Source organism: Lepus europaeus, chromosome 9 (assembly GCF_033115175.1).
Source record: "Lepus europaeus isolate LE1 chromosome 9, mLepTim1.pri, whole genome shotgun sequence".
Classification (NCBI taxonomy): Eukaryota; Metazoa; Chordata; class Mammalia; order Lagomorpha; family Leporidae; genus Lepus; species Lepus europaeus.
Window position 1 is genome coordinate 107,958,378 of NC_084835.1, and position 18,450 is coordinate 107,976,827.

An 18,450-nucleotide genomic window follows, 5' to 3' on the forward strand; every position below is an offset into this window, starting at 1 on the left:
CAAGGATGTGAATTGTGCTGTTAATAGGCCAAGGATTTAAATTCATTTTTATGTTACATGTGAAGTACCAAACACTTCATTCTGTAGATAAAATCTGTAATTGTTAAGTGGGGAATGGAGTGCATTTGTTTATTTGAATGTTATATAACCCTTTTTAAAGAACACTAGACAGGTTGATGTTTCAACATGAATGTATTACAACTACCTCTCAGTTAATTCTCTAAACAAAAGAAAAAACTGTATCCCCACCCATTTCACAAATAATGGAATTGCTCCAAGAGTTTGTGCCATCAAAGAGAATAATTAAAAGAGTTGTATTACAAATTACAATGACAAATCCTTAATGTTCATTTCCCTTGCATTAGAATTTTTTCTCTGCCTCCAAATAGTCTATTACTACAGACTTCTTTTTCACAATACATGGATTTCAAAAACTGTGGATACAGCCAGACAAGTAAGTTAAAATTTTGTGAGAAGAAATGGGAATTAATATTAACTGAGAAAGTAGATGTTCATAAAAACTTGATGTGAAATTTTTCTTTGCTACCTACCACAGTCTCCAGAGAGATGATTAAAATATTTTAATATTTTAATATTCTGACAGCACCATATTAATAATCATTATCTGGTGAACTCAAGGAAAGAAGCTCTTTACATATATTTAAATATATAGCATAGTTTTAGGTTGTAGATTCAATATGTAGTAGAACTATTAGTGGAGTGTAATTCTTATGCCAATATATCAAATGTGTTGGTTTCTATATAATTTTTAAACTTTCTGTAACTGGATTATGTACAGAGTTTTAAAAAAAATTTTTCAGTCTTGTGATTTTGTTTCCACTAATTATTTAAAAATATATTATAGTCCTAAAACTTTAGTCATATTAAACTTTATTTAATTGCTTATAGAAGTGAAACCTAAAATTGCAATTTCTTCTAGAAAAAATTATAGCAGGAATTAATTAATTTGTGTCTACTGATTCAATGTTTAACTTGGAAATTTATTTTTAGGTACATTCCATTAATCCCCTCACATTACCGTAATGTGTGTTTTTGCTTATGTACAAATTAGTAATCTGTCAGGATCTTTATTCTTTATTGAAACAGCTAAGGCATCTATCACTATCATACATTAGCATTTCTCCCCACATTTCTCAGAATATTAAGTAAACATTGCCTAGTTTGTTGAATATTCCTTTCAATATTTTATTAGGATATTGCAGAAACTATTGTTTTTAAACATTAATTTTTAATTATTAGGATAACTTAATGGTTTTGGATTCAAACAGATCTGTCTATATATGCAAGTTCCATTATATAATATTATTTTGTTAGTAATAGTGAAGCCCGCATCCTTACTCTGTATTAAGACGATTGAGTAGTATAATACATGTGAGATGCTGAAAACAATGTCTGGACTACAGTAAGTGCCCAAAAACTCTAGCTATTATTGTTATTTAACTTTTTGTCTCTTTATTTGCATATTGAAAAATACCCTGTTATAGGAATATCGTGAGGATTGAAATTTGTGCCAGGCATTTAGGATTATTGTAGACATGTAGACATGGTTGTAAGTCTTTAAAAATTAATAGAAGGATACTTTATGTATTTGGCACTTATAGTTAACCTAATATTTTGATAATTATGTTCATAATCCTACAAACTGATATTAAAATCATTATTTTTTTGAATAGGATGAATGCTTCTCAGTTTATACGTCTGGAGATTACATAAGAATGGAAATAAACGCTGAAAACATTTTGAATTTTGCAGAGACATCTATTTGATTGCAGATAAAACTAGCAAATACATATTATCAATAAACTTTAATAATCACAAAATATTTTCTTTTTAAACTTAGATATGGAACATACAAATAAAAAATCTATCCAGACTTTTCAATCAACCAAGAAAGATATGAAAAAAGATGTTCACACTGAGAATTTAATGGCTAATTTATCTAATACTTATGCTTCAGGTATGGATGTCATTAATAAATACTGTTCCTTTATGCTTTTAAAACATGGACTCCATGTGATCTACATATTTACTGAATCAATTAGCTGTCTTTAACATCTGATATTTTAACTTTTGATTAGAGATAGAATGACTGAATCATTTTGTGGCATGACAATCAAGTAAAGTCCATGAATGGGTGATTTTCAAAGGCTGCTTGTTCCAATAGCATTAATCTAAAATGATTGATTTTGGGGAAAAATTATTCTCTTTTAAAAAGAATCATTATGTCCTTAAATTTGTATATATGAAATGCATAAAGTTTATATACCTTAGATAAAATTTTAAAATTTTTATTAACACTAGTGATACATATTTATGGGCTATGTTGGGACATCTCATTGCGTGCATATAATGTATAATGACTAAATCAGGATACTCAATATTTCTCCTTTGACTGTACTTTATGTTTGGAGCCTTGGGCTCATTTCTTGTTTGCTCATAAAATATTTAATAGGATTTTGTGAACTCTAGTCAATGGTCTATGCTATGTAAAACTAACAAAACATTCTTTCATTCTAACTCTGATTTGATACCTGCCATCCAAACTCCCTCTGCCCTCTTTGCCCTCCCTAGCATCTAGTAATTACTACTTTGTGTTCAGACTGAGTTTTCTTGACTTCACCATATGAAGGAGAACATGTAGTGTTTGTCTTTCTGCATCTGGCTTATTTCACTTAACATGATGTCCTTTAGTCCCATCAGTTGTGTTGCAAATGACAGAATTTAACTCTTTTATGGTAGAATAATATTCCGTTGTGTATATGTACATCTGCTTACCAGATGATGGACTCTGGTTGACTACATATCTTGGCTATTATGAATAATGCTACAATATCTATGGAGCAGGGATCTCTTTGATAGGAGATTTTTTTTTTTTATCTTTTGAATATATCCCAATAGTAGGACTGCTGGGTCACAAGGCATTTCTATTTCCAATTCTTTTAAGGAATCTCCATACTGTTTTCCATAGTGGCTACACTAATTCACATTCCCACTAAGAGTGTATGGGATTCTCTTTCTCCACATTCTCTTCAGCATTGGTTGTTTTTTATCTTTTTGGTAATATTCATTTTGTAGTTTTGATTGTCTTTACCTGATAGTGATATTGAAAATTGTTGATTCTTTGTATTTTTCTTTTAAAAATGTTGATTCAAGTCCTTTGTCCATTTCTTAACTACATTATTTTTGTTTTGTTTCTTAGATTTTGAGTTTTGATGCATTCTGGATATTAATCCTTTGATGAACAAGGAGCTTGCAAATATTTTATTGGTTGACTTTTCACTGTAACTGTTTCCTTTGTTGCACAGAAGTTTCTGAGTTTGATAGATTCCCGTTTGTCTAATTTTGATTTTGCTTGTTTTGGGGGTCATATCAAAACAATCATTGCCTACACCAACTTTTATTTTCCTCTGGTGTTTTCATGGTTTCAGATCTTACATTTAGGTCTTTAATCCATCTTGATTTTTATGTGGTATAAAGTAGAGATTTATTTTCATTTTTCTACATATGTGTATTCAGTTTTTCCAGAACCATTCATTGAAAATACTATCCTTTGGCTGGCGCCGTGGCTTAACAGGCTAATCCTCTGCCTAGCAGCGCCGGCACACCAGGTTCTAGTCCCCGTTGGGGCGCCGGATTCTGTCCCGGTTGCCCCTCCTTCCAGGCCAGCTCTCTGCTATGGCCCGGGAAGGCAGTGGAGGATGGCCCAAGTCCTTGGGCCCTGCGCCCACATGGGAGACCAGGAGAAGCACCTGGCTCCTGGCTTTGGATCAGCACGATGCACCGGCTGCAGCGGCCATTGGAGGGTGAACCAACGGCAAAAAGGAAGACCTTTCTTTCTGTCTCTCTCTCTCACTATCCACTCTGCCTGTCAAAAAAAAAAAAAAAAGAAAAAAGAAAAAAGAAAATACTATCCTTTCTCTTATGTGGGTTCTTCACAACTTTGTCAAAAATCAATTGGCTATATATATTTTATTTATGTATTAATTTTGGGTTCTGTATTCTGTTCCACTGAACTATGTGTTGGTTTTCATGTCAGTACTCTGCTGTTTTACTTAATACAGTTTTTTGGTATGGCTTGAATTCAGATATTTTGATGCCTCTAGCTTTATTTTTTTGCTCAAGATTGCTTTGGTCCATCTGCACTTTTGGGGGTTCCATATAAAATTTAAGATTCCTTTTTCTAGTTCTGTAAAGAATGTAATTGGTGTTTTGGTGAGAATTCATTGACTTTATAGAATGCTCTTAGTAGTATGGACATTTTAATAATGTTCATTCTTCCATTCCATGAACATAGGATATGTTTCCATTGTGGCTGAGGGTAGGGGAGTGTTTTCTGTTATATTTATTACTGATGCCTTAAAATTTTCATTGCAAAGATCTTAAAATGAAGATTTTTTCTAACGGTACTTTAGGAAAAATATTTATTTCTTTACTATTTGGCATAACCTTTTTATATGTTTAGTTTTCAGTGACAACTCTATCCCTTGGAGATTTGCTTGGCCGTTGTAGTTACCGATGTTACTGTTTATCTCTTTTACTCAGATTTGCTACCATTCAAGGATGACAAGGATTTAACACAATATTTTCTGCTACAAGTAGTAGATATTCTTCTGAATTACATCAAAAAAACATTTGATGCTAAGAGTAAAATATTGGACTTTCATCATCCTCATCAGCTCCTCGAAGGTCTGGATGGGTTTAACTTGAACCTGTCTGACCATCCTGAATCTCTGGAGCAGATACTTGTTGATTGTACAGATACCTTGAAATATGGTGTTAAAACAGGTGATTTTTGTTTTCAAATTGATGCTCCTAAACTGCAGACTGACTGAATAGTCTTCAGTTTACATTTGTGTTAAATTGGCCGCAATGCATTCCTTCTTATTTAAAAACATGTTTATTTTTATATTGATCTCATATACAAATGGCTTATTAATTAGCAAGGAAGAGTAAAAATGATTTTGGTTTAGGAAATTTTTTTAAAAAGGCAAATACACATAAATATTTACCTATCATTTTTTCATTTACCAACTTCATTTTATCATACTCAATATTGATGTTAACTTATTTTCCTTCCTTGCCAATTAAAATACATGGATGAAATGATGAATATGTCAAAATATATCAAAAAGATACACGGGGCCGCCTCCTGCAGAGCTGGTATCCCATGTGGTCGCTTGTTCAAGCCCCAGTTGCTCCATAACCAATCTAGCTCCCCGCTAATGTGCCTGAGAACAGCAGAAGATGACCTGAGTCCTTGGGCCCCTGTGCCCACGTGGGAGGCCCAGAAGATGCCTCAGGCTTCTGGCTTCAGATCCACCCAGCTCCAGCTGTTGCTACCATTTGGGAAGTGGACCAGTGGATGGAAGACGTCTCTCTATGCATCTGCCTTTGCCTCTTTATAACTCTGTCTTTAAAATAGATAAATAAATCTTTAAAAAACAGATAAGCATCTTATATATCACAAATTGTGTTTTATGATTAAGTTGATTTTTTAGAAGATTGATTAATTAATTAGTTTGAAAGAAAGAGTTACAGAGAGAAAGGGAGAGATAGAAAAAAAAAAAAAGAAATCTTCCATCTGTTGGGTCACTCTCCAAATGGCTGCAATGGCCAGTGCTAGCCAGGCTGCAGCCAGAAGCCTGGAACTCCATCCAGGTCTCCTACAAGGGTTCAGACCCCAAATGCTTGGGCCATCTTCCACTGCTTTCCCAGGCACATCAGCAGGTAATCGGATCAGAAGTGGAACAGCACCCATACGGGATATTGACATTGTGCTTGGAGGCTTAACCTACTGCAACACTATGCACGCCCCTGTAACTCAATTCTTAATCTTTTAAGGCAATGATATTTCCAAAAGGAAGTATTGTAATAAACTCTATGAACCCCTGTTTATAAAAACTTGAGTATGTACCAACTCTGTATTGGAAAAAGCACTATCTTTTGAAAGAGTCCAAAAAAATGATTCCAAAGTACGTTGTCCATGTTTAATTTTATTCATTGCTTATTATGTTATCTTGGAAATATTTTTGTATTTTTTATATTTATAAACGTATCTGTGTGATGCCTTGGATTTGATAAATATCAATTACATGGACATTATTGTGATCAGTATTTTAAACATCACAAATATTGTATCTTGAGACCAATTGCCATGTTAATGAACAAAGATGATTTACATTTGAGGATACTCATTACTGCATTAACATAAATAACAAAAACAAATATATCCTTAGCTTTATATTATACAAACTGTAAATATCCTTTGAAACAGTTACTATGCAATATTAGTGCTTGAAATTCTAAGAAATCCATCAAGTTGATATCAAAGATACAACATAAAACATGCTTAATATGACCTTAACTATTTACTTATATTTTAATTATATGCATATGTCTTCATAAGTACAAACACACATATAGTAAACAACCTATCTATAATGTATGTTATCTTACAAATGTATTTAATATGGATAGGTAGATTACCTCTGCCTCTGTATGCACAGGAAATACGTTTTACAATTGTAATTAAACACATTTGGGCAATTATTCGTTTAATGTCTTTTCCTTCTACACTTGATCTTAGCCAAAAGGCTGAGAAGCAATTATGTCTTTTCCTTCTAACTGTAAGATTCATATGGTAGTGACTATGCTTAGCTTGATTTCCATGGTATCCCCATGGAAATGATCCTGCCTTTTCATGTGACGGTTTCTCAATAATTTTACTGAATGACATAACTTTTAAGTGTACTTAATCTATGCCCACCTGCTGACTGAAGAACTGCTATCAAATTTAGCCATGTTTTAGCTCTATGTTTCTATTTTGGTACTTTTGCAACATTGTCTTTGTTTCTAGGACATCCTCGCTACTTTAACCAGCTCTCAAGTGGACTTGATATGATTGGACTTGCAGGGGAATGGTTGACAGCCACTGCAAGTACCAATATGTAAGTATCCTACATATAAGGACTGAGAGTCAAGATGTAGATTGTGTAACTTGTATGTTGCTGGCTATGATGTTTGGTGCATCAAGACATGTAGTAAAGAGAAGAACAAAGAAGAGAGGAGAGGTGGGGAGTAGAGGGGAGGAGAGTGGAGGTGAGGGGAGCGGATAGGAAACACATATGGTCGATATCCTGGGAGAAATGCAAAGATGATGCTGCAGGCTTCATAAATGAAGTTGAGGTTTACTTGGTCCTCTGGACAGTCATTCTCAGGAAACTTTTAGGAGCTGAATTCTTTGGTAGGAGGTACAGCTCAGTTGATTTGTCTAAGTCACTAGTGTGGAGAGTCAGGTCTCAGCGTCAGTCCTTTCAACACTACCACAGATGATCCACAATGCACAGTAGAACAAAACACATACAGGTATGTGAAAGTTTCTTGAATTTAAATTAGAAACTCGATATTATTAAAGGTGCATAAAGTAAACTTTAAAAAGAAAGGTTAAATTCAACTCCAGTATCATTTTTTTTAAAATTATTGACCTTTGCAACAACAACATTTTGGGCCAAAAGAAAATTGGATATACTGCTGTAATGTTTTGAAGTAAAATTGATTTATCAGGCAGTATTTTCCAAGGTTAAAGGGGACAAGGATAAAAAGAGATAAGGGAAAGATTGGATGCTAAATTGAAAATAGTCTGTATCAAATGTTAATATAATTTAATGAGCAATCAAAAGAGACAGCTGGTAGATATTGAAATGTATAACCAAGAACAAAACATTTATGAGGAGAGATTGCCCTGCTATATGGAAAATCTGAGGTTTATTTTAACTGTTTAGTTATCATTGAGTTTTTAATGATGCAGAGTTCATGGTAGTAATTCACATTTTATAGAATTGAAAAGCCAATGAAAATGCCCTCTACAACTTATTGCAATTTTAATTTTTATTACTTATTGTAGACCTCTATTTAAAACTTTATAGAGCAATACTTTTAAAAACAGAATCTTTTGAGACAATGTATTGTGTTCTCTGTGTTATATAAACTATTGCATAAAGTCAGTTTGCAAATCAAATTCACTATTTGGAATGCCATTGTTATAAAATTTAGCCATTCTTATGTGAAGAAAAAAACTCTTGGTTTTAAACAAACAGTGGAAAGGACAGAGAAGGGAAAGGATATTTTTTACTTCTGAACTTCCTTCATCCTTCATTTCTTGTTTTTAAAATTATTTTATTTGTTTGAAAGGCAGAGTGACAGAAATAGAGAGAAAGATACAGAGATAGGAAGCTGGGGGCGGGGGGGAGAGAGAGAGAGAGAGAGAGATTTCCATCTGCAGGTTCATTCCCCAGATGGCTACAATGGCTGAGTCTGGGCCAGAGTGAAGTCAGCGAGCTGTGACAAACACCTGGCTCTCCCACATGAGTTGTAGGGGCCTAAGCTCTTTAGCCGTCTTCCACTGCTTTCACAGGTACATTAGCAGGGAGCAGGATCAGAAGAGCAGCCAACACTGCTGGTGATGTTGGTGTCACAACTGGGATGTTGGTGTCACAAGTGATGGTGGCCTAACCTACTGCACTACAACTCTTGGAATTAAAATCGTAATTCTAGTAGTCAATAGAATTTTTGAGTGTGAGTTTCTGACCATAGGCAAAAGTTAGTTCAGATGATTGTAGTATAGATTCATATATGAATGCTTGATTCTTGGACTGTAGTATCCACCTGTAAGTGACTGCTGCCAAGATGCTCATAGGTAGGGAAAAGAAAGAAATTATTCTCAACCAGGTCTCCTAGGGTCAAAAAGTTGACATATGGGATATTCACCTTCCTTGAACTAATAGTTGAGTGTTCTTGGGGCTCCCAACATAGTCCTCCACATGTCGTGCTGCTTTTTATCTTGAGAATAATTGAACCCCTTCTTCCATTTCACAACCTGCTGTGAATACTTCATTGTTTACTGTACATAGCATGGAAATTTTATAGCCTTTTGAATCCCACCTTCTTCTTTCAGAGACACTGACTTCAGTATGACTCAGAGGAGAGATCCCATTTGGTCCTTTTTGAATTTTCTTTCATGGGTACCACATTATTTTTGTCATATAATGTATTCTTGCTTTACAGCCATTATTATTGAAACTTAAAAATTCTTACTCCTTTTGTGATGTTTGCTCAAAATACGAAAATTCTAGAGGACATTTATCCATCAATTTTAGTAAAGAATTTTTCTGCCTCTTTCATGTTCTGTGAAATGTTGGTTGTAGCTTTGTATCTCTGTCTTTAAAAATGATGGCTTGGGGCCAGCATTGTGGCATAGCAGGTAAAGCTGCCACCTGTGACTCTGGCATCCCATATGGTCTCCAGTTCATGCCTCGGATGCTCCACTTTCAATCCCTGCTAGTGGCCTGGAAGAACTAGGGGAGGATGGCTCAAGTGCTAGGGCTCGGCCATCCATGTGGGACACCCAGATGAAGCTCCTGACTCCTGGTTGTGGCCACTTGTGGAGTGAACCAGCAGACAGAAGACCTAACTCTATTTCTCTCTCTCTCTCTCTCTCTCTCTCTCTCTCTCTCTCTCTCTCTCTCTCTCTTTAAATCTGACTTTCAAATAAAATAAATACATCTTTTTTTAAAAGTTGGTTCTTTATTTATTTGTTTTTATATATATATCAGAGGCAGATAGAAAGACAGGAAGAGTGAACTTTCGAACTCTGGTTTACTTGACAGATATACACTAAGGTTGGTGTTAGGCCCAGGCCAAAGTGAGAAAGTCAGTCCAAGTCTCACATAGGTGACAAGGACTCAACTACTCAAGCCATCACTGCTGCCTCTCAGGGTCATCATTGGCAGAAAAGTACAAACAGAAGCTGGAGACAGTTATGAACCTACATACTCTGAGTTATGGGCCTCTTAACTGCTAAGCCAAGCACTCATCCCTAGATCTCTGTCTTTGCAGTTTGTCCAATAGGAAATATGTATATCAAGGTACTTTGAAAAGTTCATGGAAAAGTGGAAAATAAATTTATTTTTATACAAAATGTTCTTCAAATCAATGCAAAATTTTTTTCATAATATGTACTTTCTGTGAGCTTCTTGAAGACCACTCATCTGTATACATATATGTATGGATATATATGTAGTCCTAATAATTGGACATTTTCAGGTTAACAAAAGTATTCTGTGTGTGTGCTTAGGGATCAGGATTTTTTCCTCTTAATGAGAAAGAACTTCCTGCTACAGCACAAAACATGAAAGTCATGATACTTTCCTTGTAGATCAAACTGAAAGGGAATTTAGACCATAAAAAGCCTAACCATTTCCTGTACAATCTATCATAGAATATGTATAATTTAGCCTCTTCCATTGAAGAGTGGAATGTCTATTTATCTTTTATAGGTTTACCTATGAAATTGCCCCAGTATTTACCTCAATGGAAACAATTCTTAAAAAAATGTATGAAATTATTGGCTGGGGAGAAGCAGCAGATGGAATATTTTCACCTGGTAAGAAACAGCAAGAAATCATTTGAATAAGCTAACTGAAATACCTATTAGGAGCCACTCAAAGTATATTTCAACGACCATGATTTTTGAAAGATGGTCATAAGCCATTGTGTTGTTCATCAACTTTTCAGGAATCTAAAAGTGCATTTCCAAAATGTAAATTACATTGTCTGATTTTTCTTTCAACGCTTACAAAGGGAGGATATTTTTAATGGCATCAGTGCTGTGGGACCATTTTAGTTTCAGAAAGTTCTTAGATTGTCATGATTTCAATGTTCATTTATGATTATTACAATTTTAGTGATAGTCACTATTTCTCTTCCATAGGTGGGAGTGTTTCAAATCTCTATGGTATCTTAGTAGCCCGCTATAAACTGTATCCAGAGATAAAAACAAAAGGCATGGCTGCACGCCCATGCATTGTATTATTTGTGTCTGAACAAGTAAGTATCAAGTCTAGCTTTTTCAAACTTCTGATAATCTTCTAAGACTATTAGCTACGTGCTTACATTAAATATATTGAGATAAGTCTGGATCTACAAAGTAATTTAAAAGAGACAAAAAACCAAATTTCCAGTAAGTATAGGCTCTATAGATAAGCAATACAAGTAATTCAGAATTAAATTTAATCTCAATATATGGGAAACTAACAGAAAAAAAGGATATTATGAATATAAAACATTCTGTTATCTTTACCAGAAAAAAGTCAAGATATAAAAATTTCAATGATGTAAAAGTCATCCCTAACACTGACTAAAGAGAACAAGAATTTAATGAATGTTTTTTTTCTTTCTGATTAAGATCAAATAATCATATGAAAATATAACAATTTTTATAGATTATATCCTTAGCCAGATATTTGTGATATTTACACGTCACCTGCTGATGTCTCTTTTGGTTTTAATGTTCACTTTCATGCATAGTATCAAAACTGGTAATTGCCAAACTCAAACAGGTATTAAACAAGTTTACTTCATAAAGTTTGTGGAAAATGAGAGAGGGAGGAAATGAGGGTAGGATGGGAAGTACCATTATGTTCTTAAAGCTGTACATATTGTTTTACTATGAAACATAAAAACACTACCAGTCGAACAGTACCCTATACGTTGTGCGGTTGTGTGAGTGCAGCCTGTTGAAATCCTTGCTTAGTATTTACTAAGTTGATCTTCAGTATATGAAGGCAATTGAAAATGAAACTCGATAAAGGGCAGGATGGGAGAGGGAGAGGGAGAGGGGAGGGCCACAGGAGGGAGGGAGGTTGGGGGGGGGGGAGCCACAACAATACAAAAGTTGCACTTTGTAAATTCACATTTATTAAATAAAAAAAAGTGAAAAAAGAAAAAAAAAGCTGTACATATGAAATACCTGAAAGTTGTTCCTTTTATTTAAATAAAATAAAAATGGAATAAACAGGCTTATATTGGTGCAATAATTCTTTGAAACCCATACATTTGAGGAGTTTTCAAAAAGTTCGTTGGTAATTATTTTTTTCTACTGAATTATAATGTGTTATTTCTCTAAAACAAAAGCAACAGTTCGAAGTTTTTCACAATAAAGAACTGTTAAATGATTGAGGAGACAGATATGATTCCCTTGATTGGGCACTGCATAGTGTAAACATAGCTTGAAATATCCCATGGTACCCTGTAAATATTTACAATTTTATGTGTGATTTAAAAACATTAAACAAATTTTTAAAGACTACTTGCATCTGTTTTTAAAAAAAAGGCCATTGAAAATGTGAATTATGAATAAAATTGCATGAATTTCAATTTTTTGCAGCAAAGACTTTTTAATTCAATTTTTTCACAAATTTTTTGTAGCCCTAGTGTATCTATGTTATCAAGTTTAGAACCAGCAGTGCACATTGAATGCAATTTGCTATCAGACTTAATATAAGTTAATGTGTTCGCTCCTAAATGTGACTCTACCATTTCACATACAATTTGTTAAAACACAGTGAGTAAATGAACTGAAATTCCCTAACCTGTGTTTTCTCCATTGATGTAGAGAGATAGTGTTTTTAATTTCTGTATTTTTTCTCTCAAGTAAGTGTTCTTTTCTTAGCAATTAAAAATGACCTAAGCAAAATTTGTCCTTTGAGTGGATATCTCCTTCTTCCTAGTGGTATAATTTACGTAATGTAGAATAATCCAAGGAAACAATGGTTTAGTAGAAGGCAAAAAAGCAAACGTGGTACAGTCAGAACTGAGAGTCACAAGTACACGAAGAATCAAGGCATTCTTCAACTCTCACACTTCCACAATGAATCTGTTACTCAAGCCTGGTGCTGTCCAGAGAATGAAAGGATTTACCTAAAGGATACGTTCACTAAATTTTTTAAAAAGATTTTATTTACTTATTTGAGAGGTAGGGTTACAGAGAGAAAGGTCTTCCATCCTCCTGTTCACTCCCCAGATTGCTGTGACTGTCAGAGTTGTGCTGATCTGAAGCCAGGAGCCAGGAGCTTCCTCAGGGTCTCCCACGTGGGTACAGGGGCCCACACACTTGGGCCATCTTCCCCTGTTTTCTCAGGCCATATCACAGAGCTGAATCAGAAGAGGAACAGCTGGGACTCCAGCTGGAGCCCAAATGGGGTGCCAGCACTGCAGGCGGAGGCTTACCTTAGGAGGCCACAGGGCTGGCCCCTACTATCATGCAATTTAACAAACAAAATGACTTAGCATGTATACCGAGAACTATTGTGTTCAGGTCAGCACTGCAGAAGATGAGTTGTGTTCTGTCACGGTGCCTCCCAAAAAGAGGTGTACAGCATTCTTCATCCCGAGAAATGTGACCTGGGCCTTAGAACATGCCTTAAGAGCTGCACAAGAAGCCCATTCAAAGCTGTAATAAATGCCCCCAAATACTAATGCCTAAATGATGATTTGATGCTGGAGAGTGAATGCCTTTTCTACTTTTGCCCAAGGGTCATTACTCAGTAAAAAAAAGCTGCAGCAGTTCTTGGGATTGGAGTCCATAACGTAATTGAAGTAAAATGTGATGAAAGGTATGTTTATAAATATATTCTCAAAATTTTTATTACAACTATACTTTATAGATCAAAATTCAAGTTTTCTATTCTTAGAAGATGTATTTATTTATGTCAAAAGCAGAGAGAGAGAGAGAGATCTTTTATGCTCAGGTTCACTCCCCAAATTGCTGCAGTGGCCAGAGCTGAGTGAATCTGAAACCAGAACCCCAGAGCTTCTTCTAGGTCTCCCACGCAGGTGCAGGGGCCCAAGGACTTGGGCCATCTTCTATTGCTTTCCCAGGCCATATACGAGAGCTGGATTGGAAGTGGAGCAGCCTGGACTCAAATCAGCGCCCATATAGGATGCCAGCACTGCAGGTGGCGACTTTACTCACTGCACCACAGTGCCAGCCACCAATTTTTCTATTATCTCAATTTTTAGCAAGAATACCTTCCAACATTTCTTGCATTCATATTTTAACTAGAAGTAATTATGAATGAAACACGAAAGTTCTCAATCTCATTAAAATTTATGTACTAAATAGAGTCTCATACAAATTAGATTGCCACTCATCTGTCCCCATTTCATGTTTGCAAAATATTCTGAATTATCAATAAGATATTTAGATGAATAGGCTACAAAGTGAAAATATATCTCCAGTTGTCTTGAGACTCCTTTTCAGAAATGAATGACAAATTTTATACATACTCTAAAAATTTTAAAATCAAATACACATTCTAAAAGGTATATTCATATCAAATGATTCATACATCAATACATGTTTTATTTTATAATTTTCTTTCTTAATATTTTAAAAATTTTACAATGTATCTTAGCAACTTTATGTCAGAAATTCCTAGGACTTTATTCTTTTTTAATTACAACAGAGATATTCAATGCATAAGTGCAACATAATTCCACAGGCCTTATATTTAAAAAGTGATTGATGGGTCTTTTTGAAAATTTTAGTATTTAAAAACAATGCTTGAATGAATCTAATTATGTAAATATAGGTGACTGTCTTTGTATGCATATCTTTCACGTGAATTCCTAGAAGTGAGTCATTGGCCCAGAGAATGTGTACATTTAGTACTTGATAAACATTTTCTGTTTTCCTTTCAAACATTTTTGTGATGACGTTTTTATCTGCAATATGAAACCTGAACATTATCAATATTTTAATAGTTAGACTATAAGAGAAAAAATGACTATCCTTTGTTTGAAATAGTGGACATTTTTAGCATATTGACTAGGAAATTGTACATTATCAAAGTTATCTTTTCATGTTCTTTACCCATTTTATTGGTGGCTTATTACTGCTTATGAGGCTTATGAACTTATAAGAAATCATTATATACTTAGAACATGGAATATAAAACATCTTATAAATATATTCCATAAATTTACTATTCAGTACTCTATCTCATTTTTATTTCTATTCATTGTCCCTGCACACTTCCCACAAATTGTTCATCCTAGGATATTTTATAGCATGTCTACTGTTAGGAACTGGATTTTTCTTTTGATAATTGACAATAATTGATGTCAACAAATCAGAACATGATTTACTTTGCTAGCTACTCAAATAGCTCAATAATATTATTTTCAAAACAAATTTTGGAATTCCAGTATAAAAACATATGCACAATTAGGTTGTTTTCTATCATATTTTCTATCCACATATATACTTTTTCATCTATTAGATTGTATTTTTCAGAAAATATAATGTTAATGATTGTAGGCATTCTTAAATTAGCCCCTGGATTTAATGAGACAGCTTCTAGGAATGCTACTACTTCCAAAGCTAGATGGAGTAAAAGTAAATATATTGGCTTTTTAAAAGGTATTTTTGAAAAAACCTATCTCAAAGGAAGGCAGGCAGACAGGCAGGCATGGAGAGATCTGCCATCCACTAGTTCACTCTTTGTAGCTACCAGGGCCAGGCTGGGTCAATCCAGCTCTCCCACATGACTGGCAGGGATCCCATATTTCAGCCGTTACCTGCTGCCCCTCGGGGTACGCATTAGCTGGAAGCTGGAATAAAACGTAGAGCAGGATATGGGGCAGTGTTGTCCCAAGGGGCAGCCAAACTGCCGCATGAAACATTCACCCTGGCTTTTTTTTTTTTTTTTTGGAGATTTGCTGTGAGGAAATGTAAAGCCACCTTAATTCGTGTTACCTCTTCTCCACCCTAAATTTGGCTGCTTGTTTTTTTTTTCTTTTAATATCAGGAGTTATTTATAATTAAAATTTAATAACAACAAAGGAGGGGCTGGCACTGTGGCATATCAGGTAAAGCCTCCACCTGCTGTGCCAGCATCTCATATGGGCACCAGTTTGAGTCCCAGCTGCTCCTCTTCCGATCCAGCTCTTTGCTATGGCCTGGGATAGCAGTAGAAGATGGCCCAAGTCCTTGGGCCTCTGCCCCGCATGGGAGACAGGGAAGAAGCTCCTGGCTCCTGACTTCGGATTGGCACAGCTCCAGCCATTGTGGCCAACTGGAGTAAATCATCGCATGGAAGATTTCTCTCTCTCTCTTTCTCTTTCTCTCTCTCTCTCTGCCTCTCCTTCTCTCTCTGTGTAACTCTGACTTTCAAATAAATAAGTAAATATTTAAAAAAAAAAGGAAAGGAAAGGAAAGAAAGAAGGAAGGGAGAGAGAGAGTGAGAGAGGAAGGAAAGGAAGCAAAGTTTATCCATCTGTTTCTTTCTTAGAAAGACCGAACTTTTCTGATTACTAAGTAATGTAGATTCTAAGATGATCTGATAGTAAAATAAGCCTTATCTAACTCAAACAAAACAGTTTTAAGGAACTGAATTTTTTACCTAATACTTCTTTATGTTGACTAAGCCTCATTTGTCTTTTCTTGCGAATCATCTCTTCTTCTAAATGGTAGGCTTGGCATGTTTATTCACTTATAAGAAAACAATGTATATTTGTATTTCTAAGGGGAAAGATGATTCCAGATGAGTTAGAGAAAAATTTATTACAAGCAAAAACAAAGGTATGTTTTACAGTTTCATATTTAACATGGAAATATATGTTTATCTTATTTTTAAACTATTTTCATTAGTAGAAAATAATCGATAACTTGCTGAGAGAAATAAAGACATCCTTAAATGTAGAGAATTACTTATAAAATTAAAGTGGAATAATTAGGGGGGCGGAGCCAAGATGGCGGATAGTGAGGACGTGCGCCTTAGCTTGGGAAAATAAAATATCATAAAAGTGGAATTACTGTAGCCTCAGGAAAAGACTCAAGAAAAAAACTGCAGAGGAAACGCTTCCGGATCTAGTGGATGTGAAACAGAGGACTTACAGGGAGCCCACCGCGTGGAAAACCAACCGAGACGAGTCGAGCGGCGGGAGACGAGCCAGAGCCACAGAATCTCGCCAGCGCGGGAACCCGAGGAGGGGGACCCAAAGAACTCTACTAAGAGACTACTGGAACTCATCGAAGAGTTTGGCAAAGTAGCAGGATATAAAATCAATCCACAAAAATCAACAGCCTTTGTATACACAGGCAATGCCACGGCTGAGGAAGAACTTCTAAGATCAATCCCATTCACAATAGCTACAAAAACAATCAAATACCTTGGAATAAACTTAACCAAGGACATTAAAGATCTCTACGATGAAAACTACAAAACCTTAAAGAAAGAAATAGAAGAGGATACCAAAAAATGGAGAAATCTTCCATGCTCATGGATTGGAAGAATCAATATCATCAAAATGTCTATTCTCCCAAAAGCAATTTATACATTCAATGCAATACCCATCAAGATACCAAAGACCTTCTTCTCAGATCTGGAAAAACTGATGCTGAAATTCATATGGAGACACAGAAGACCTCGAATAGCCAAAGCAATCTTGTACAACAAAAACAAAGCCGGAGGCATCACAATACCAGATTTCAGGGCATACTACAGGGCAGTTGTTATCAAAACAGCATGGTACTGGTACAGAAACAGATGGATAGACCAATGGAACAGAATAGAAACACCAGAAATCAATCCAAACATCTACAGCCAACTTATATTTGATCAAAGATCCAAAACTAATCCCTGGAATAAGGACAGCCTATTCAATAAATGGTGCTGGGAAAATTGGATTTCCATGTGCAGAAGCTTGAAGCAAGACCCATACCTTTCACCTTACACAAAAATTCACTCAACGTGGATTAAAGACTTAAATCTACGACCCGAAACCATCAAGTTATTAGAGAGCATTGGAGAAACCCTGCAAGATATAGGTACAGGCAAAGACTTCTTGGAAAAGACCCCAGGAGCACAGGCAGTCAAAACCAAAATTAACATTTGGGATTGTATCAAATTGAGAAGTTTCTGTACTTCAAAAGAAACAGGAAAGTGAAGAGGCAACCGACAGAATGGGAAAAAATATTTGCAAACTATACTACAGATAAAGGGTTGATAACCAGAATCTACAAAGAAATCAAGAAAATCCACAACAACAGAACAAACAACCCACTGAAGAGATGGGCCAAGGAACTCAATAGACATTTTTCAAAAGAGGAAATCCAAATGGCCAACAGACACATGAAAAAATGTTCAAGATCACTAGCAATCAGAGAAATGCAAATCAAAACCACAATGAGGTTTCAACTCACCCCTGTGAGAATGGCTCACATCGAGAAATCTACCAACAATAGATGCTGGAGAGGATGTGGGGAAAAAGGGACACTAACCCACTGTTGGTGGGAATGCAAACTGGTAAAGCCACTATGGAAGTCAGTCTGGAGATTCCTCAGAAACCTGAACATAACCCTACCATACAACCCAGCCATCCCACTCCTTGGAATTTACCCAAAGGAAATTAATTTGGCTAATAAAAAAGCCATCTGCACATTAATGTTTATTGCAGCTCAATTCACAATAGCTAAGACCTGGAACCAACCCAAATGCCCATCAACAGTAGACTGGATAAAGAAATTATGGGACATGTACTCCATAGAATACTATACAGCAGTAAGGAACAATGAAACCCAGTCATTTG

At 35.4% G+C, this 18,450-nt stretch overlaps 1 protein-coding gene and 1 pseudogene across 1 annotated transcript in view; one reads left to right on the forward strand and one right to left on the reverse strand.

The window, feature by feature from the left end:
* The first annotated feature begins 420 nt into the window (after positions 1–420).
* LOC133766377 (glutamate decarboxylase 1-like) overlaps positions 421–18,450 on the forward strand; it is a 34,402-nt gene continuing 16,372 nt past the window's right edge. Inside the window, 9 exon segments of the mRNA XM_062200036.1 lie at positions 421–454; positions 1,862–1,978; positions 4,564–4,806; positions 6,878–6,968; positions 10,356–10,462; positions 10,790–10,905; positions 13,392–13,406; positions 13,408–13,472; positions 16,387–16,441. Coding sequence (XP_062056020.1) covers positions 421–454; positions 1,862–1,978; positions 4,564–4,806; positions 6,878–6,968; positions 10,356–10,462; positions 10,790–10,905; positions 13,392–13,406; positions 13,408–13,472; positions 16,387–16,441 — 843 coding nt within the window.
* On the reverse strand, positions 6,499–6,627 carry LOC133767405 (U2 spliceosomal RNA; annotated as a pseudogene).